The 23,645-nt window shown below is 37.4% G+C and overlaps 1 protein-coding gene across 1 annotated transcript in view; it reads right to left on the reverse strand.

Annotated features, from left to right (window-relative positions):
- CDH12 (cadherin 12) overlaps positions 1–23,645 on the reverse strand; it is a 436,383-nt gene that overhangs the window by 62,961 nt on the left and 349,777 nt on the right. Inside the window, exon 6 of the mRNA XM_056108950.1 lies at positions 9,475–9,662. Within this exon, the coding sequence (XP_055964925.1) occupies positions 9,475–9,662 (188 nt within the window). The remainder of the gene's footprint in view (positions 1–9,474; positions 9,663–23,645) is intronic.

Consider the following 23,645-nt stretch of genomic DNA (forward strand, 5'->3'; position numbering starts at 1 on the left):
TGGACAATTCTCAAAAAATTAGAAGTTGAGCTCCAATTTGACCCAGCAATACCACTTCTGGGAATATATCCCGGAGAGGCAAAAAATTGTAGTCGAAATGACATCTGTACTTCTACGATCATTGCTGCACTGTTCATAATAGCCAAAATCTGTAAAAAACCTTAGTGCCCGAGAACAGATGATTGGTTAAAGAAACATTGGTACATCTACACAATTGAATACTATGCAGCTGTGAGAAAAAGATGAAGTCCTGAAATTTACATACAAGTGGCACTACATGGAAAGTATCAGCTAAGTGAAATGAGTCAGAAAGAGAGGGACAGACATAGAAAGATTGCACTCATCTATGGAATATAAAATAACAAAATAGGAGACTAACACCCAAGAATAGGCGAGATAAGTACCAGGAGATTTACTCCATGGCTTGGAAACCAGCCACACATGCTGGGGGGAAAAGCAGCTCAGATAGAGAAGGGAGCACCAGGTAAAGTGTGTTGGGAGGATCTGTCCAGGATGGGAGATGCATGCTGAAAGTAGACTATAGACCAAACATGATTGCCACTCAGTGCCTCTCTTGCAAACCACAGGACCCAAAAGGAGAGAGAGAGAACAAAAGGGAATGCCCTGCCACAGAGGCAGGGTGGGATGCGGGGTGGGAGGGATACTGGGATCATTGGTGGTGGAGAATGGGCACTGGTGGAGGGATGGGTACTCGATCATTGTATAAATCCAAGCACAAAAATTTGTAAGTCTACAACTGTACTTCTTGTTTTTCTCTAATAAACATTTTTTAAAAAGAAAGAAAAGAGTAGAGATTACCAGACACATCAGAAATGAAAACAAAATAGCATAACAAGTAACTAAATAAACAACCCTTGTCCACTACTTATCTAGGGAAACTAAAAATGTAATAGTTCTTAGAATCATACAACTTTCCAAGATTCAATAAGGGGGTAGTAGAAAAATAATGTGAATCCATAGATTTAAAGAGTAATTTAAATATTCTCAACAATAAAAGCTGTTGTCCTCTGGATTCACCAGCAGATTTTGCCAGTCTATCAAATACTTACTACCTATTATTTTCAAGGTCTTCCAAAATATAGTATGAAATTGAAATCCTTTCTAAGAGTTTCTATGAAATGAACATAAACTTGATACCAAAACCAGTCAGGAACAGCACCAAAAAACATTTCAGGCCAATATTCCTGATGGGCATCAATACAAAGATACTCAACAAAGTTTAAACTAACTGCACCAACAATATATTTTAAAAATATATATGTTAAGCATGGGTAAGTGTATTTACCAATAAAGGCAATAATATTTCAATGTACTCAGATTAATGTAATGCATCATAGTAACCAAAGAAAAGACAAATAGGTCAGAGATATAGTACACTTACACTGCATGTTACTCACTTCTTCAATCTCTAGTACTACATAATATTCCCCCAAGCACCAGCAGGAGTGATCCCTGAGCACAGAGTGAGGAATTAGTCATGAGCACCTCAGGGTGTTGCTCATGTCCATTCCCACACCCCAAAATCATACCATATAAATAAGTTATGGATTCAGAGGGAATGTTTGACAAAGTTCGATACAATAAGAATAGAAGGAACATACCTCAAATAGCAATAGCTATTGAAAATAAACCCACAGAAAACACTATGCATAATGGTGAAAAATTGAAAATCTTTCCTCTGAAACTAAGCACAAGAAAATTGGCCTCAAAGAATTGTCTCAGAGTATCATAAGCTCTCTCTATTATTGCTTAATATTGTTTGGAAATTCCTTGCAAGAGCAATCAGACATGAACTTAAAAAAAAAAATCAATGGGACCCACGCTGAAAAAAGAAAAAGTTAATCTATGACTATTTTCATATAGAGAAAACCTTAAAGACTCCAGTACAAACAAATAAACAGCAGTAAAAAGTAAATAAAAAACAAAAACCAAGCATCCAACAATATCTTAGAAACAATAAGCCACTTCAACACAGTCACAGGCTATAAAATCAACACAAATAAGCTCTTGTAGTTGAATATGCAAATAACAAACAAAATGAGAGAGATTTTTTAATAGTTTTGGTTGAAAAAGTCTCTACTATCAAATATGTAGGATTATCAACTTAAGAAAGTATGTAAAACAATAATACAGTGAAAATGCAAGTTAAAATTGAGAGAATAGTCTACTTTCAGCATGCTTCTCCCACCCTGGGAGGATCCTCACAACACCCTTTATTTGGTGCTCCCTTCTCTATCTGAGCTTCCTTTTCCCCTAGCATGTGTGGCTGGCCTCCAAGTCATGGAGCAAAATTCCTGGTACTAATATCAGCCACTCCTGTGTGTTAGTCTCCCATTTTGTTGCTTTATGTTCCCCAGATGAATGCACTCTTTCTGTGTCTATCCCGCTCTTTCTGACTCATTTAGCTTAACATGATACTTTCCATGTAGTACCACTTGTATGTAAATTTCATGACTTTATCTTTTCTAACAGCTACATAGTACTCCATTGTGTAAATGTAGACTATAGACCAAACATGATTGCCACTCAATGCCTCTCTTGCAAAACACAGGACCCAAAAGAAGAGAGAGAGAACAAGGAGGAATGCCCTGCCACAGAGACAGGGTGGGATGGGGGTATGAGGGGTGGGAGGGATGCTGGGACCCGTGGTGTTGGAGGATGGGCGCTGGTGGAGGGATGGGTACTTGATCATTGTATAACTGAAACCCAAGCACAAAAATTTGTAAGTCTATTAACTGTACCTCATGGTGTTTCACTAATAAAAAAAAATTTAATTTAAAAAAGAAAGATATTGATAAAAAAAGTATATCTCTACATACTTCTACATAAATCTATAGATATAAGGGTGTGATATAGTACATAACTGACATAATATCTATAACTGACATCCAGAATTTAGATATTCTATATTTTATAGCCAATGAAGGCAGTCTTCTGCCCCTGCGCCTGGCTGTTCCTCGCCGAGGCCCCTTGGAGGGGAGCAGGTTGAGCTTTCCTCCCCGCCCTGACCAGGGTTCCGGAAGCCGAAGACCTCCAGGACCAGCCACCACCATGCTGAGACCACTCTCCGCACACATGAAGGTACTGGTAGAGGGACAAAGCCACGCGGGTTCCGGGGCCGAGATCTCCAAGCCTACTCGGATTGGAGTCAAGCATCCTCCACCCAGATCCTCCAAATTCCAATAGGCGGGGGTCACACCCACCACCTGGCCCCCTGGCGCCGTGTAATCCCATCAACGGCCAAGACTCAGAGACTATAAAATCCAGCTCCCGGAACCACGCGGCCACATTCGCGGCCATGCGACATCTTATCAGGACATCTTTTTATGACATCTTATTATCTCATTCCTACTTTGGACAAACTGGCAGGCTATCGAATGTAGCCTGCCCACAGGGCAGAGTCTGGCAAACTCCCCGTGGCCTACCAAATATGCCAAATACCAGTAACAATGATGGGTCTCATTCTCCTAAAGAGCCTTGAATATAATCTCAGGGCTAGGATGAAAGAGACGTTACTGGTGCCTGCTCGAGGCAATCGACGAATAACAGGATGATGAAATAAAATGAAATAGCCAATGAAATAATCATGTGGCATCACTTACCAAAACCTACACTAATGATATATAGTTCGCTCATTCAGATCTAATATGGAGAGCAAACATCTTACTATTTAAATGACTGTCAGAATGTTATTTTTCTTGCTGCCTACATACATATATAAATTTGAAAGTTATCTTTAAAAAATTGAGAGAATAGGAGACCATGAAATGGGAAATTATTCCATATTTATGGATTGGATGAAAAAAACATGGTCAATTGACCATTCATCCAAAGCACTGTTGTTTTTCAATGAAATCCCTCCAAATTAATAATGACTTTCTTCAATATTTAGAGCAGTTTAATACTGAGTACTGTCTAGTACTGTTTAGAACAGTATTAAATCTATTAAAACTCCTGTCAAATATTGAAAGTCTCCATATATCCAAAGCAATTTTGAGAACATTGAAGAGAGGCACTCCATTTCCTGACTTAATAAAAAATAAAGCTATAGTAAAAAATATAATAATTCTTTTATAATAAAAATATAAAAGAAAGCTCTAGTAATCACAACTTGTGTAATATTAGAAAAACAAAGACAAATTCTCAAACCTATGGTATAGAATTGAGAGCATAGATATAAACCTTTAGGATCAATTGGCAGTTAATCATGACAAAAGAACTGTCTTCACAAAGTAGACCTAGAAAAGTCTTCCAAAAATGGTGCCGTGTAAGCTCAAAACAATGAAACTTGATCTTTATCTTCCACCCTGCACAAATATTAATTCAAAGTGGATTAAGGACCTCAAGGTTAGACAAAAATTCATAAAACAGTCTGAGGAAAACAGATACTGAACACTCCGGGATTTGTACCCCTGAGTTGTCTTCAATAATTTGACTCAATTGTCAAAGATTCAAAAAAATCAACAAATGGAACTATATCAAATTAAAAGGGTTTTAAATGGAAAAAAAAACTAGAGAAAAACTTAGACACCCTTCTAAATGGGAGACGATATTTGCACATCAGAAGTGCTTCTCCCAAAGACATTAAAGCATTCACACAGCTAACAACAGCAACTACAAAAGCACACAAAAACCCGTTAAAGAAATGGAGGATGGAATGGATAGACACTGCTCCGGGGAACACATACAGATGGCCAGTAGACATATGAAAAACTGTCCACTGCTACTTATCAGGAAAATGAGATAATACGTCAAAGAAGTTAAAACTCCATCTATCAAAATAAAGAAAACTGGAAACAACTATAGTTCGTCATGATATGGAGAAAGAGAATTCCAACTTCTGACTGTTGGGGGAATATTTTCTGGTTCAAACTATATTTACATACTCAGAAATTACTGCTGCCTCCGCACTCAGGAATCACTGCTGGTAGTGTTCAGGCAACCATATGGGATGTCTGGGATCAAGCCAAGGTGGGATGGGAAGTGCGCTACCCATTATGCTATCTCTCTGGCCCCCTTACTGGTCCCTTCCTACCCCCATGGTTTAGAGGGAGAATAATTTGGAGTATGTGAGTCCGATTATCAAAGTCAGGTAAAAGTTTGCAACAAAGGAAGAAAAATGACAATAATGACAAAAAATGTTATTTAGAGAAACAAAAGGGCCACTTATATTTTTGTTTAATTTGTTTAAATTTTTTAAAAATTTTTATTAGTGAAACACCATGAGGTACAGTTGTAGACTTACAAATTTTTGTGCTTGGGTTTCAGGTATACAATAATCGCGTACCCATCCCTCCACCAGTGTCCATTCTCCACCAACACTAATCCCAGTATTTCTCACTTATTTTTTAGTCATGTGACAGATTGACCAAGAATGTGAGTATTTTAAGTTTAGATGTTTATTTGACAATATAAAGTGATTCCAAATTTTCCCCAGAGTTATAAAGAGAATGACCACATGGTGGTGCTGTTACCAAATCATTTCAAATGAACTTACTCTCTTGTCATTGAAGAATGCAAAAGGAAAAAGTAGTTTTACTAACTAACAGGAAATAAGATAGAAATGTCCAATGGGATCAGCTAGTCTGCTTGGTCTGCTTATTAAAGGACCAAGGTAAAACGTAAAATATATTGCCATATATTTATAAGGCAGGCAGAAGAAAAAAATCTGCATCGTGGTCAATATGATCACAGATTTAGAAATAAAATAATAATATAGTAAGATTTGTTAATACAACAGCATTTTACTTAATGTAAGTAAATATTAACTCCTTTGAGCATTTTAAATTTAAAACCAGATGATGTTATTTATTTAATTTATCATGAATATTTTTGTAAAAAGTTATTCAGAACTGTAGGGAAAATTATGTAAATCATGACATTTTTCTTTCACATAAAAGTACTCACCCACTGCTTTAATTGCTAAATTTCTTAATCAGTATCAAGAACACCACTATAATGCTATTAATACATTTATATTTACATTTTCAATTTGATTGCCTTTCTTTTCCCTTTAAATAAATTATTTTTTTATTATCACTTATTCGCAAGGAAAATTAGCTCAGTATTATTTTACTCAGATTTTTATATAACAATATAATTGCGATCATTAAATAAATCTTATTTTCACATTTCTAATGTAATACCCCTTGTAACTTTTAAGTAGGATACATTAATTTAAATTTTATTAAACTATTTTTGTTCATGTTTTTAAGTTATTAGTATTAAGATATACATATCTACTTACTTACATACCCTTTATTATAACAAAACATAAATATAGAATAAGTATTTTTGTGCATTATTTAAAGACCAATACCTTGTGTTCCGGGGAGATGTATAAAATTTCATAATGTTATTTCAAATTCAAAGTGACACTAAGTAGTGGCACTGGGTCACAATGCTCCACTTTAGACATTCCAGTCACAGAGAAAGAGAGTGGAATGTCATAAACAGGAATTAAAACCAATTTTGGAAAGAAAGCACTAATGAGAATTTGTGCTTCAGAGAATATTAAGCATTTTTGTTTATTTTGCAGCGTATTTAAAAAGGAGGAATGGAAAACTCCTGGCTGGAGAAATAGAACAATGGGTAAGGCATTTGCCAGCGGGTGGCTCACTGGTCCAGTGCTCAATCACATAATAGACTTTGGTCCTCCAAGCACCAGCAGGAGCCCAAAGAGCAGAATGAGGAGCAAGTATCTTCACATGGCTGGGAGAAAAACCAAACCAAACCAAACAGGAAGGAAGCAAGGAAGCAAGGGAAGAAGGGCAGGATAAAGGTAGGGTGGGAGGGAGGGTAGAAGAAGGGAGGGAGAAAGTAAAGAAGGAATAAAGGAAAGAAGAAAGGAAGGAAGAGAAGGGAAAGAGGAAGGGAGGAAGGAGTGGAGGGAGGAAGGGAGGGAGAAGGAAGGGAGGGAAAGTGGGAATGAGGGAGGTTGAAGAGAGGGAAAAGAGGAGGGAGGAAGGGAAAGAAAGGAAGAAAGAAGGAAGGAGAAAAGGAAGGAAGCAAGGAAGGAAGGAAGGAAGGAAGAAGGAAGGAAGAAGGAAAGAAAGAAAAAAGAAGGAAGGAAGGAAGGAAGGAAGGAAGGAAGGAAGGAAGGAAGGAAGGAAGGATGGAAGGAAGGAGGAAAAAAGAAAGAAGAAAGAAAGAAAGAAAGAAAGAAAGAAAGAAAGAAAGAAAGAGAGAAGAAAGACTGGCAATAAATGACATGGTGCTCTAATCTTAGTCAAATTATATCCAATAAATCATATCCACTAAATTAAAAAATAGTGGATACTTAGCAGATATTCACTCTCAAGTGTAGAATATATATATTTTTGGACATTCAAATGCATTTAGGATACCTAACTGTATAAATTTGATTTCAAAACAATATGTTTCCTGCAATTCTATATGGAAATACTGAAGGGAAAATTTTTCAAAATTCAATATAAAGATTAATATAGTAATTAAGCACTGTTGTTGATGTTTACACACTTATGAATTCTTCTATACTAAAAGTCGTAGATTTCAGAGAATTTACTGTCTAGATACAATAGACATAGTTCATTCATCTTGTCTTCACTTTTGACCATAACATGAAAGAGCCACAATTATTTCTGTTAAGTTTTGCATAGTTTTAATTTAAATGACTATTTTCCAATTTTGCTATTTTTAGGCAATGACGAATTATTGGGGATGCTTTCTGAGTGGGCTTGGACCACTCTCCTGGACATACTGAAAACTGCAGTCTGCGCTGATGCTTTGTCCTTGGTGGATTAAATGGTCCAGCTTGGAGAGCAACAATTGGTGTTACCCGAGTCACACTCTTAGAACTTGTAGATCATCAGGCTATACCCAGCAGGAAGTTCTGAACACAACCGGGTGTAGCCCAAAACTTTTCCAGAAAAAAGAAAGAGCAAGACCTTATGAATACAAGCCAGGAGCACTACTGCCATGCTCCCTAAGAGACTCAGTCTGACAGTTTCAGTCACATCATCTATGTATGGTGAGTCATTCGTAGACACTAGCACATCATCAAAATATATGGATTTAAAAATTTTGTGGCTTCAAAATCTGGCCTCAAGATTATTATAAAAATTTGATTTAAAACACATATTCTGCGAGTCACAGTTTTCTAACAGGCTAGATTAGCAGTAGGCATTGCCTTTGGCAGTTTCTTATTTATAGATTTAAACCAAATCTACTAGAGAGGAATTTTATTAAAATGATTAGATATAAGTGACCAGATAATCTGAATGTTTTGAAAAATCTCGTTTATTTTTTCCCTTTAAAGTCTATTCAAAACACCACCATTTATCACAACCTCCTTTGCTCCTAATATGATTCATATCCGTAGCAGTTTCTTGCATTATCTTCTGATTCTCTTAACTGATTTGTTTTTGTTTATTTCTGTGCATCTGGGGAGCACACCTAGTGATCTCAGAAAACACTACTGGCTCTGCACTCAGGAATCACTGCTGGTCGTGTATAGGGGCCCTTAGGGGATGCCTGGGAACAAACCAGGGTGACAAGCAAGTACTCTACCCATTAGGCTATCTCTCTGATCCCCTTACTGATCTGTTCCTATCCTCATTTCCTAGTCACCATTCTCTTTAGATTTGTCCACATATTCTGGCTTTATAAGAATAAAGGCAATCCTGATGGGATGCCATTCTGGTGTCTTGTATCAGAGTCTAGTGTAAGTACTTGTCCCAAGCTACTACACCCTCCAGAGTGGCTTGCTAACATATCTAGATTTCCTCTCTGACAGAGTCACCCCACTGTGCTGGGACCCCCTTGCGCTTGGCCAGTGTGCTCCCACATTAGAGATATAGCAATGACTGGACATTTCAATCACCCATATCACATAGACAACATTATGCATCATCTCTTTATCTATCTCTGTTGAGATTCACCCTAAGATAAAATCAGTTCTGATCTCACTCTTGTCACTGCAGTTTACAAGTTGTTCATGGTGATTTGTTACAGGCATTCAATATTCTGACACCAGTTCCACCACCATTACACCTTCCCTCTTCACCATTGTCTACAATTTTCCCAGCAACCCCTTAAGCCTGACCCCAGATGAGGCCTTCAGTAATTTCTTTAATATTGCTTGTTATAAATAATTTGCTAACAGAATGATCAAAAATGTTTCCTTAGAAGAAAGGTAATGAAGATCTTTCTTTAGATCCATTAGGTCCTTGTTTAAGAGATTATTAGATGCTGTTACAGGTAACACAAATTATTCCTCTTAAAAGTTTGTAGGGACTGGAGCAATAGCACAGCGGGTAGGGCGTTTGCCTTGCATGCACCCAACATGGCCAAGACAGGTTCGATTCCCAGCATCCCATATCCTCCCCCGAGCACCGCCAGGAGTGATTCCCGAGTGTATGAGCCAGGAGTAACCCCTGAGCATCGCCGGCTGTGACCCAAAAAGCAAAAAAAAAAAAAAGTTTGTAAGTGTACCTTTTTCAACTTGATGACTCCTTCTTGCGTATCCTCATCAGTCACGATATCAAACAAATTTCCTCCATCTCCTGGAACAATATTGTATTCGATTTCTGCATTCTGTCCAAAATCAGGATCCACAGCTCTTATTCTCCCAATTGCTGAGCCAACTGGAGAGGACTCAGGGACTTTCAGGTGGAAGATGCCTGATAAGATATATATGCACATCAGAGTGGTTAGTATGTAGGAGGGCTACAAACCTGATTGTGTGTGTTTCTGTGTGTGTGTGTGTGCGGTGTATGTGTATGTGCAATTTAAAACATACTCATACGAATTCAAAAAGAGAACTTGTCAAATTAAGGATTATTATTAGGAATAATCATTTTACTTTTCACTTCAGCAGGTCCTACTCTAGAATTTTAAGTGGGTTTTATTAAAAGCACTACGTGTACAACCAAAATTACTATGGAGAATGTTTTAGATACTAAATCATCAGTGTACCTAATACGAAATGTAAAGATAGGTGATCAGTGGAATTTGCTACTACAAAAGAATCTGGATACATGGAAAAGAATAAAAGCAGATATAAATAATACTTATTATAAATTAAATAGTTTTAATCAAATAATACACACATAAATTCATATATGGACTATTCACTGAACAAATATAAAGCATTAAGTTGGAAAAAGTCAACAATAAAATAATCGCTTACAATTAGAAAAACTCAATAATAATGTATTATATATTTTAACTTAGCAAGGTTTTATTGAATTTTGTGCTAGGTATTATTACACACTCTTAAAATCAGCAAATAATTTCGATTCCCCCAACATATGAGCTACAAAGACATGTTTATTTCTTTACCACCAGGTGGAGCACCTATATTACTGTAAGTTTGATGATCAGAAAAATGTAGAAATATTCCTGTTGATATCAATTAACCAAAATCAAGAAAAAATGCAGCATGCCTTAAAATTAAAACTAAGCATCACTTAAACAAGTTTTAGATATGACATATATAAAATATAAATTATATTTTATATTTTTAAATATATAATCAGATTATTTTACTGATGTCAAGTAAAAATATTAATAAATAAAAGTAGCAGTTTGTTCAGGTGAAAATAAAGGAAAGAAATAAAACAGGATGAGATATAAGTTCAAAATCTGGATAATATACAAATATAAAAAGCTCAAATTTTGATATTAATTCTAATCTTTTAACTTGTAGAGACAGATTTGAATTGGCTTTCTTTTGAGTAATGGTAATAATGCAGTTCATTTACATTGTACTTATTTTCATATTTACAGAAATTAAATTAGGTAGAATTTCTTGTATTTATTTTGAACACAGAAATACATTAAAAAGTGACATCATAATATTAAAATTATGGGTTTCAAACGCGTGCAGAAAAAAATTACTTTAGTAGAGTTTATGCCTGTTTCAGTCAGCTTAATTAGTGGCGGAATAAGTAGCAGTACTCCTACTTTGGGCTGGAGCGATAGCACAGGGGTTGGGCATTTGCCTTGCATGCAGCCAGCCAGGCCAAGCCGGGTTCGATTCCTCCGCCCCTCTCGGAGAGTCCGGCAAGCTACCGTGCAGGCTCGCCTGCACGGCAAAGCCTGGCAAGCACCCGTGACGTATTCAATATGCCAAACACAGTAACAAAAAGTCTCAAAATGGAGATGTTACTGGGCCCGCTCGAGCAAATTGATGAACAACGGGAAGACAGTGATGGGACGGTGATGGGACTCCTACATTAAAAAAAGAAAAGAAAACTGACTTTATATTGTATATATTTTGTAAAATATTTTAATTTTAGAGTTCCTAAAGTATTTTCAATAGTTCTCAACTTTTATTAACTTTCTTTCACTATTTCTGGAAGTGTTAAAATTTTTTCCCATTCCTTCCTATAACAATATAAACTTCTATTCTGCTTGTACAATGTTTACATTTGCTAAATTTTTATTCAATGGCACATTTTTAGTCTCAAAAAGTATGATTAATTAAAATATGTTTGGTACCATATAAAAGCAAATTATGTTTTAGAGTGATTCAAAATAAAAGGTCTTTCTAAAAGAACAAATCTTAAGGCTAAGCAAGCAAATATATGCAAAATAAACCCTAGTAGCTATAGTGAAATATTATATGCACATTGCAAATTATTTTGGTTAAAAAATGTTAATTGGTGGCATCAGCAAACTGTAATTGGTTAGATTATTTTTCTTTATGCTTCATTTCCTAAACTCTTAACCCAATGATTATCATAAACAAACAATCAACACTTTCCAAACTTAAAGCAGAATTTAAATGATAGAATAAGAAAGTCACTGTCACTGTCACTGTCCTCCCGTTGTTCATCGATTTGCTCGAGCGGGCCCAGTAACGTCTCCATTGGAGACTTTGTTGTTACTGTGTTTGGCATATCGAATACATCACGGGTAGCTTGCCAGGCTCTGCCGTGTGGGCGAGATACTCTCGGTAGCTTGTCGGGCTCTCTGAGAGGGGCGGAGGAATCGAACTCGGGTTGGCCATGGTTGGCTGCGTGCAAGGCAAACGCCCTACCTGCTGTGCTATCACTCCAGTAAAGAGAAAAAATTAAAAATCTAAATTTACGCTGAGTACCTACTGTCCAGGTGAGGACATATAAAAGGAGAATTCCTCTGATTTCATATAGCCATGCATACATAAGAAGAACCAATTTTTGGAGCCTAATTTCTATACACAATGAGTATTTCACAATAGCTTTACTCAGCTAGATCTGTCTAAAAAAAATTCCCACGACTTAAACATATGAGAATGCTTGAATTCCTGTTTATTTGATGATTAAGTGATAATAAAGAAACACCACACATCTTCAATCTACTTTATAAACTGGTCCTGGTGGAATCCCATAGTATACTGATAAGTACTATGAAACATGAGAAACAACTTGAACTTTTATCCTGATCAAGAAAGAGATCCAAGTTGTAAATCCTTTCCTGATATTTAATTAACAAATGCGTGACTGTAAGTTTTGATATAGGTGGGAGACCTTAGAGAGTGAGATGTGAGCTAGGCAGGAAGTTGCCTAGTGTAATGGTTTTGAATTTCAAGCCTGTCCAGAAGTCATTGCAGTGTAGTGTCAGGTCACTGCAGTATTAGTGGTAAGGTATCTTAGCCATATGAAGGCAAACAGAACCTTTAGGAAAATACGCACAATATAACTTCCCAGTTTAGGTAACTTAGATAACCCCTGATTCATTTCATGGGAGAAAATCCAGGGCACACATTGAGTTTATAAGCTTGCTTTTCATTGGAAAAGCACAAATAAAAGAATCAAATATCATGGGAAATAATATATGGTTGTGATTACAAGGATTATATATTGAAAAGGAAACGTTTAGCCAGGATTCAAGTTCTCCAATATGAAAAGAATTTTTAAACCCCTGAAGGTAATATGAAGGGCAACACATGAGATCGGCAGTCTAGAAAAGAAAGTCCCGGTCTTGAAAGCTGAATACTGAGATATATTTGATGTTTTATAACAGGACATTTTATGAGGCCAATAACAATAAATGTGAAGATATCTATTCTCTGTAGGTCTTTGTCAATATGATACCAAGTGCTTTTGTTTGTTTGTTTGTTTGTTTTTATATAGCCAACGTACAGTGCACCGCAAATTTCCTGTATCTAAAGCCATTGGAAAAGTTGTCATAAACTGAATAGTGGCTTTGTAAAAAAAAAAAAAATGACTCAATAGCACTTAGTGACATTTACTCACCAAAACTGAGATACAATAGGAACAAAACAGTGATTCACCCCTTCATCTGTTTCTGTAGACTGAGCTTTAAGTGTACACAAATACAGAGAGCACTGAAGTCCCTGTTATTTATACAGCCGGCGGGCACTTTAGTATAGTGGAAGACACTCACATTCATTAAGACAAACGTTTCTCAATAAAATATTGCAGTAAGCAATAAAGTCTACAGAATATGGAACAAGTCAGAGAAACTCTGCATCAGTCATGTCAGATTGTTTAAGTTCTGTTGGTTTACTCCCAATGACTTGACATTTTATCATTTTTGTGAAACTCAGCAGCAATAAAACTGGGGTCATTCAGACTAATTCAAAACTGAAGTAATTTTCAGCTGTGCCTGTCATATTGCTTATGATTTACTACGCAATTACACGGCCATCATCTTCAAGGCATCCTAATTTTGATGCATATGAAAAACCTTAATGGTACTACCTGTTCAACACAGATTAAGAAATAGAACAGGTGACAAGAGATTGTCTGGAGTCAGTAGAAATATATGCTTATATATACATCAAATCCACACGCTATGCTTTAAAAATAGCCATGTCCCGTGGAAAGGAATGAACTGCACAGTCAACTAAGGTGAAATCATGGTGATGAACTTCTGAAAGTTTTTAAAAGCTAGTTTTCTATTAATTGCAATGGTAAGCATACATATTATAACCAACATGAGCATCAAAAGAATCGCCAGCAAGTCTTAAATAAATAATTTGTTTATTAGCCCATTACAGAAATGTCTATATCAAGGATATTCAAATAAAACAAAAGAGAAAATGTATTTCCTTCTTTTTCCTTTGATGAAATTTCCAAGTATAGGAAAATAAGGTAGCACAAGAGAAATCAGTGATTACCAGCATATAAACAAATTTTTTAAAAAGTTAACTAAGAATTCAAGATGATGGGATATCAATATATTTTAATTGAGTTAAAGTATTCCGAAGTTTGTAATATTAAGTGATGAGAATAGCAACTTAAAAAATAAATATTCCATTACAATTTGTCTTTTGAAATACATCTTATTTCATGTTGTTCATGATTAGTCTGAAATTACTCAAAATTAATACATAAAAAATTTTAGTGTTCATGATATGTAACTATTGTGAAGTTAAATATTTAAAAATACTGAAACATTAGGAGATGTAGAAGTAGTACAGTGAGTAGGGCATTTGCCTTGTACTCAGGTGACTGAGTTCAATCCTCAGCATTCCATATGGTCTCCTGAGTTTTCCAGGAGTGATCCGTGAGTTTAGAGCCCTGATCACCACTGATGTGACAAAATAAACAAACAAGCAAAAGACCCTGAAATATTAGAAATATTTTCATTTATTTGTAGAAATAATAAAAGCTATAAAGATATTGAACAGTCTAAGAATGTTAAAACATAATTGAGGCTGCCAAATAGATTATTACTTCAAGTACATTGTACTTTATTATGTATATTACAATTGTAATGGGCTGAAGCAATAGCACAGCTGGTAGGGCGTTTGCCTTGCACACAGCTGACCCGATCAACGCAAGTTCAATTCTTCCGCCCATCTCGGCGAGCCTGGCAAGCTACCGAGAGTATCTCACCCGCACAGCAAAGCCTGGCAAGCTACCCATGACATATTTGATATGCCAAACACAGTAACAACAAGTCTCACAATGAAGACATTACTGGGCCCGCTCGAGCAAATCAATGAACAACAGGAGGACAGTGCTACAGTACAGTGCTGTATATTAAAATAATGCTGTTGATTAGATGACTTTAAAATAAACAATCCAAATACATTCAAATAGATTTGTTCCTAGATAGATTTGATCCTAGATATGTGATATGTGTTTTGTGACTTACCTTTTGATGATGTACATATAAAATTATGCCTTCTCTGTATTTTGTTATTTTCATATCAATTAAATATAATATTATACAAAATGACTTCACCTTCAATTAAATATAAAATTATACAAAATGACTTCACCTTATTTAAACAAAATAAAAAAGATATTATACAACACATGTATGGGTAAAACTAAACTATATAAACTCGATACCCATCTTAAATACCTTTTAGTTCTAAGGACTCAAATTATATATTTAAACTTTCTCTTTCTGATCTGTAACTTGGAAATGCTAATAAAAATATAACTAGCTTATAGGCTTGTTTCTGAAAGTCAATTTCACAAGAGGAAATAAAACACCATATATAGTATCTGTTGTTATAGGTTGATTTTCAGATAATATACTTGTAGTTCCTCTGTAAAACACTGCAATTGCATAAAGGGATGGCAGTAGGGGAAAACAGCCTACAGAAGTATGGAGATCAAAGAAAAGAAGATGTTGAAAGTACTGAAAAGTCATTTCAATTAGAACTGTAACTTTTTATTTTCCTATATCTTGAAAACTGGAGGATTCGGGAATAAAGTATTTTGGTGTATGAGTGGCATTTTATGCCCTCTATTTCCTCCAAAGCCTGAAGGTATGAGTAGTTTCAATAAGCTCCAATTAAACTAGTAGAAATGTACTGCACGGGAAAAACCAGCCTGATAACAAAGTTCAACTCCAGCTGGATTAATCAAGCATACCAAACATATAGGAAAAGGAGTCTGTCCGTAAAGCAGCAAAACTCCTGAGCAGACTTGAGATGAGTTGAAAATCACCGTATTTTGTGCTTGTGTCCAGGTTATTTGTTTGTTTGGTTGGTTGATTGGCTTCTTTATTTTTTGGTTGCTGTTGTCTCTATGGGCTGGAGCAAAAGCACAGCAGGTAGGGCATTTGCCTTGACGTGGATGGCCTGGGTTCAATTCCTCCACCCCTCTCAGAGAGTCAGCAAGCTACCAAGAGTATCCCGCATGCATGGCAGAACCTGGCAAGCCTCCAGTGGCGTATTCGATATGCCAAAAACAGTAACAGCAAGTCTCACAATGGCACAATGGAGACGTTACTGGTGCTCCCTTGAGCAAATCAATGAACAATGGGAGGACAGTGCTACAGTGCTATAATTGTCTCTATACTCAGGATTCACTCCTCATCATACTCAGGATAATATATGGAGTGCCAGGTATAGAAAACAAGAAGGGCCCTGTGCAACTTAAATCCCCACCTGCTGTTCTAAGGCTCTGATTCTAAGCGTCCACCATCGTGTATTGAGAGTTTTTTTATATTGGTTAATTTACTTTTAAGGGCTTTTACTTGCCTGGTCTAGATTTTAATTAATAAAAGTCTGAATTTTGGTGCATAAACTATTTGATATATTCATGATTTTAGTCTTAAACACTCAATTTAACAGTAGGTATGATTATTTTCACAATTCATGAGAAATTCATTTTTCTAAATATTGCGGTTTCATTTCATACCCCAAAATAATAAGAAAGTTTAGGGCTAGACATTTTGTATTACATTAATTTGTATTGTAAATTAATTTAACTTTAGCCATGAAAGTATAAGAGAAAAAAATATCGGACTCTACTTATCAGGTTAACTAATTGTCTTTTTAGTCTAGTGTGAGAGATAAACAAAAAATTATACTTTGGTGGTGGGGATGTGCAGTAACTTTGTGTATTGATATCATGAATTTTAATACTATAACAACCGTATTTACTAATGTATTTTTAAAGAAGGGCTGGAGTGATAGCACAGCGGGTAGGGCATCTGCCTTGCACGCAGCCAACATGGCCGACCCGAGTTCGATTCCTCCGCCCCTCTCGGAGAGCTTGGCAAGCTACCGAGAGTATTCGATATGCCAGACACAGTAACAACAAAGTCTCCAATGGAGACGTTACTGGGCCCGCTCGAGCAAAAATCGACGATCAACGGGAGGGCCTTTTTTTTTTTTAAAGAAATATTTAGGCATAATTATGTATATCAAGAGCTGGAGCGATAACACAGCAGTAAGGCGTTTGCCTTGCACGCAGCCAGCCCAATTGAGCCAGGTTCGATTCCTCCGCCCCTCTCGGAGAGCCCGGCAAGCTACTGAGAGTATCTTGCCCACATGGCAAAGCCTGGCAAGCTACCCATGACGTATTATATATGCCAAACAGTAAAAACAAGTCTCAAAATGGAGACGTTATTGGCCCCTCTCGAACAAATCGATGAACAATGGGAGGACAGTGACAGTGACACATATCAAAAGAAAAAATTACACACATAGAAAAATGTTTTATCTCTGCTATAAAGGAAAAGTAAACAATATCATTACTTTGTAATGCATTAACCTGAGAATATAAGCTGAGTTGAACAAATATTTTGGGTCCTTAAGATGAATGGCACAAAACTTTTTAAAAAGTAAGTCCATGACAAAGCCTCAGTGGGTACAGTCGTCTACCATAGTTATTCAATGACTCCTACAATCTTTTCCAAATTTAATATCAAATGTTGATATAATATGACCATTAAATAATCAGTTTTCATTTATATCAATATCTAACTCCCATATCCTGTAGTCTATTATAATTTTCTTATACTCTCTCATTCAACTGCTATGTCATTTCAATACCATATTAATAAACAGACTGTATATCTTTTCCAAGTTTTGTTTTGGTTCTCTAGAAAAAGTCATTCCTATGTAGTGATAACTATTCTTTTAAGAATGAGTTGTAATATCTGTGACATAATGATATTCTGGATTACTTCCACCTCACAGTTTACTCCTTTTTAATTCTCTTTATTGAAGTTTCAAGAGGATTTAGATAACAGCAACTAAAAACTTCTTTGCATACTAGCATAATATACAAAGTTAAAAAATAAAACTTAGTGTCAAAGATATATCACAGGGATTAAAGCACTGGCCTTGTGCATAGCTGACTGGATTTAATTCCTGACACCATGTATGGTTCCCCAAGCACCACCAGGATTGTTCTCTGTGAACAGAGCCAAATGTAAGCCTAAAGACTGTGAGGTGTTGCCCCCAAATCATAACCAACCCACCTTGCCAACACCCTTCTCTTCCCCTGAAAATGGGTCCAAAACCCACCTAAGTGATTCACATTTTATTAATCTGTGTTAAAACAAATAATAAGATCAAGTAAATTGCCTTTTATTTGAATTTACAATTATAGCTGAGAAGTCTGGAGAATGAATTAACTATTTTTTATTATTTTTCATGCTGAACATCGATTTATATATTAACACCAGTCTGCTTGTAGACTTTGAGTTTTATTTTTGTTAGGAAAACTTCTATCTAATCAGAAAATCAAAATGGATATCTGTAAGTCATTATTATCTTGGTATATATAACTCTTGAGTTGATGATACACTTTTCAGGACTGCAGGAAAAGACCTCTGCTACTATATAGTCTCAATAAAATGGTGCTATCCTCTCTCTAACTGCAAAAACTATATCATTCTTTGTAAAATCTATGCAAGCTGAAGGTTGTGTGTTCGCGGGCTCTCTGTACAGCTCTATCTCACTGCCTGAGTTTGGTGCTCTAGAGCCGTTGTGTGTGGCCTGGATCAGGATGGTTGTTGGCCAAGGGCAGACAAAGGAAGAAAAGAGAGCGAAGCTAGTTGGTCTTAGTTGCAGTTTAGTCCAATCCTCTCTCCATTCACCCCAGTCTCTTCTCTGCCTCCCTGGCACACTCTTACAGTCTCATTATATCCCCCAGCCTCAGGAGTGAGTGTTGCATCAATGTTTGTTCAGTTGGAGGCCCTCTAAAGGGCCTCATGCAGTGACGCAATCAAAAGGAGTTACAGAAAGAACATTGAGGCAGCAAAACATACATTGTTTCTTAGCATCTACAGTCCAGTAATTTTGGCCTCCAGAAAGAAGATACAGAACCAAAACTGAAATTGGATTTGCATCTCAAAAACTAGTTCACTAGAGCCTGGAATCTACATCCCAAAGATCAGGCTTGGCTAGCACCTGAGATCTACATGTCAAAGACCAGCCAGGTTCTGTGAGAGAAGGAAAACTACCTCTTAAGATATACTGAAATTATTTACTTAAGTAGTTTGAAGGGGAAAAATGTTCAGCCTCATCCAAACTAGTCAGGACACAGGAGAAACCTCGCCCATTTTCATGGGTCCCTATGTCCCTGCCCATTGTGCGGTGCAGCCTACAAAGGCTCACTCTGAGAGCTCAGACCAGCCCCAACAGGTTGGTGTGATAATTGCACATAGGTAGGGTCACAATCAATAGGGGTGGAGTTCTTTCTCTCAGGAAAGTCACCTCTAGGACAGATTCTCATTTAGCAGATGTACACATCCTAGAATAGAATCTCCTGGGTGTTTTTCTTTCTTCCAACAAACATATACACATACATAATATAAATCATTTTGTATGGACAAAGTAATAAATACTTTAAGCTTATACAATTTCTCTCCTGGGGTCATCTCAATCTCAGACTACAGTACTCAGGCAAAATTAATCTTTCTTATCCCGAGCAGGGTCCTAGTCTCATCGTTATTTTTGGATCATGACAGCATTTGTCATGATCAAACTCTTAACTTATAGTTAAGAATTGTGGTGCTTGGCCAGGCCCATCTCGATGCCAGGGTAGCACATAGTTTACTGCTTGCCCTGGTTCCATCCATTCTCTTGTCGGAACTCTGCTTTTGGGGGCTCTAGGAAGTGAGAGCAACTGAGGCTTAAGTTGAGAAAGCAGATGCCTGGGGAATGAATAATATTAGAAGCCAATTAAATCCCAAGTTACAAAAGCATAATATTAATTGTCTTCTTGTGTCTATACAAAAGGACATCGCTTTAAAGTAAACTATTCAAAAGACTTTAGGAGAGGGGAAAGGCAATATTAACTTACAATATAAGTTCAGTGTCCTAGAAAGATCTGACCTTACAAATTAAAAGAAACTGATTAGGGATATAAGTTGATTAACTGGGGAAGAGAGAGAATAGGGAAGTAGTTACAAAGAATGAGAGTGACTGAGGACCACTGGGATGGGTGTGACCCAATATACCTAAACTACCTGAGGCTATGCAGGAAGGACAAAACAGAGTTATCCTACAATTATTTCCAAAGAAAATTCATTAAGATGGTTCATTTTATTTAAATTCCCTAAAATCAATCTTCTATTCACCTACTTCAATTTTCTCAAAAACTGTTGAAGTTAACATCAAAGATGAATGGAATAACACTACTTTTCATGTCATTGTGATTGTTTGGTAACTTCTTTACTCTTCTCTCTGCCCTTCTGCCACCAAAATGTCTTTTATCAAGCAGCACTGTAAAGATAGTAAGGCCTTGTTCATCACTACAGAAACTCATTCCATCAATCATGTCTGGTTGTTCACCGAGTTGCTTGATCAGGCACCAGTAACGTCTGCATTGTGAGACTTGTTATTACGGTTTTTGGCATATCAAATACGCCATGGGGAGCTTGCTAGGCTCTGTCAAGTGGGCAGGATACTCTCAGTAGCTTACCAGGCTCTCTGAGAGAGGCGGAGGAATCAGATCGGAGTCAGCCATGCGCAACACAACTCTACCCACTGTGCTACTGCTCCAGCCAGAATCATATAACTAGCATAATGAAATTTAAACATTTGCAGATTATCTATGACTGTCAAAATAAAGTTTAGAGAGAGCCACTAGCCTCCCTCTGCTGACGCTATGACTAGCAATAATTTGTGCTTTTTTGTGTTTGAGTTACCTTTCCAAGCACCTCCAATTTCTGTTGCTGTTTGGGGGCTAGAGATGGCTGTGCATCACAGCTAACTCCTGGCTCTATGCTTAGAGATCGCTCCTGCAATGCTGGAGGACCATATCCAGTCATGGATTCGAATGAAAATTAGTTAGTTGCACGAAGAACAAACTCTTTCAACTCTATACTGTTTCTCGGCCCACTTTCCTATTTTTAACTAATATTATCTTATATTAAGACTATGATATGTGAATGATATTAGTACAGTTTCCAGTAAATAACTTCCCAGTAAGTACTTGAAATGAACAAACACTCCAACTGATCACTGTGACGAGAAAGAATAAATATGTCACTCTATTTAGTTTTTGTTAATTTCTATCATGTGAAACAATGTCCACCAACTGCCGTGTAACTCCAACAACGGCCAGGATCCAGAGATCATCACACTCAGCTCCTGGGAGAGAACAAGGCAGAGTCTCCTACCCTATGCCTGACTGTCTCCACCAGGGCCCAACAGCTGAAGACCACAGAGGCCCAGCCAAGGCCATGCTGGGACCACTCTCCACACACTTGGATGAGCCTCACACATAAAAGAACTGACAGAGGAACCCAGGTGTGTGGGACCCGGGGCTGAGATCTCCAAGCCTGCACAGTTTGGGACTGGACCTGCCAGTAACTAGACAGTTACACCCACCAACTGCCGTGTAACTCCAACAACAGCCAGGACCCAGAGATCATCACACTCAGCTCCTGGGAGAGAACAAGGCAGAGTCTCCTACCCTATGCCTGACTGTCTCCACCAGGGCCCAACAGCTGAAGACCACCGAGGCCCAGCCAAGGCCATGCTGGGACCACTCTCCACACACTTGGGTGAGCCTCACACATAAAAGAACTGACAGAGGAACCCAGGTGTGTGGGACCCGGGGCTGAGATCTCCAAGCCTGCACAGTTTGGGACTGGACCTGCCAGTAACTAGACAGTTACACCCACCAACTGCCGTGTAACTCCAACAACGGCCAGGATCCAGAGATTAACACACTCAGCTCCCGGTGATAAGATTATCACATCTTATCATCTCATTCCTAATTTGGTCAAACTGGCAGGCTACCAAATGTAACATGCCCACACGGCAGAGTCTGGCAAACTCCCCGTGGTATACCCAATATGCCAAATACCAGTAACAATGATGGGTCTCATTCTCCTAACCCTGAAAAAGCCTTGAATATGGCATTAAAAAAAAAAAAAACTCAGGGCTAGGACGAAGAAGACGTTACTGGCACCTGCTCGAGGCAATCGACGAACAACAGGGTGGTCGTGGTCGTGATCGTGAAACAATGTCCTACCAAAGATGATTTTCAGCTCTTTAATATCACTGTACAGAGTTAGGAGGAGTTTGACTTGGTTGAACTGGTAGTACTAGATTCTGTATAGAACTTTGTGTACCAATGACCAAAGCTAATCACTCCTAGACAGTATCATGAGCCAATCTAGAGCCATCTGCTCCACTACAGTCCCCTATTTTTGTTAGTCCACTTCAAGTAAATTGTTTTTAATAACTGATGCCAATCAAATAGATTCTGTACTGGACTTTAAAAAAAAACCTTTTTAATGCAAATGATTCAAAATGTTTCTTAATCTCAGCTTCATTGAATTAAAAGTACAATAATTTTACAATGCCCTAAAGGAAAGAGTGAGCAAAAGGGAATGGCCTGCCACAGAGGTGGGGTGGGGTAGGGGGGATGGCATGTGGGGGTGGGAGGGCTACTAGGATCATTGGTGGTGGAGAATGGGCACCGGTGGAGGGATGGACACTTGATCATTGTATAATTGAAACCCAAGCATGAAAGTTTGTAAGTCTACAACTGTACCTCATGGTATTTCACTAATAAAATAAATAAGGTAAAGGTAGAGGTAAAGGCCCTCCCGTTGATCGTCGATTTGCTCGAGCGGGCCCAGTAACGTCTCCATTGGAGACTTTGTTGTTACTGTGTTTGGCATATCGAATACTCTCGGTAGCTTGCCGGGCTCTCCGAGAGGGGCGGAGGAATCGAACTCGGGTCGGCCATGTTGGCCGCTTGTAAGGCGAATGCCCTACAAAGTACAATAATTTGTTTTGGTTTATAGAGTAAAATAGTGAAGATACAGAGAACAGAAAAGAAGATGCAATTGAGTTCCGGGACATGACAAACAAAAGGACAATGGTATCTAGTCCTGTAACCAAACTCTGTGCTCCTTATTACATAGTCACACCCTTTTATAGAAATGTTTACTACTAAAGTTTAATTAGTAGTAGACTTCAGTAACTTTCAGTTGTAGTTGTTTATAAACTAATTGCTCTCAACATTTTTTCATTTTTTTAAAAAATTGCATTGCAGTGCTGGAGCAATAGCACAGCAGGTAGGGCATTTGCCTTGCACGAGGCCTAACCCGGGTTCGATCCCCCACATCCCATATGGTCCCCCGAGCAATGCCAGGAGTAATTCCTGAGTGCAGAGTCAGGAGTATCCCCTGTGCATCACCGGATGTGACCCAAAAATAAAAAAAATATGTTGCATATAGTAACAAAAATAGAAACACCGCACATATATTAGTGATTACCAGAAATACGTTGCTTACTCTCAAAATTATGTATTTTTAATATGTATGATTAATATAATCACTACCTCCATTTCAGAAAACCAAGAGTGATGGAAATCTTGGCAAGACCTCATAATATTTCAAGTGCATCAATAACTTTCTGTTATTCATTCATTTTATGAAGCATATTTAATATTCTCCTAAAACGTCCATTAAATATGTAAAACTTTCTTTTG

This window comes from Sorex fumeus, unplaced genomic scaffold (assembly GCF_029834395.1).
Source record: "Sorex fumeus unplaced genomic scaffold, SorFum_2.1 ptg000240l, whole genome shotgun sequence".
Lineage (NCBI taxonomy): Eukaryota > Metazoa > Chordata > Mammalia > Eulipotyphla > Soricidae > Sorex > Sorex fumeus.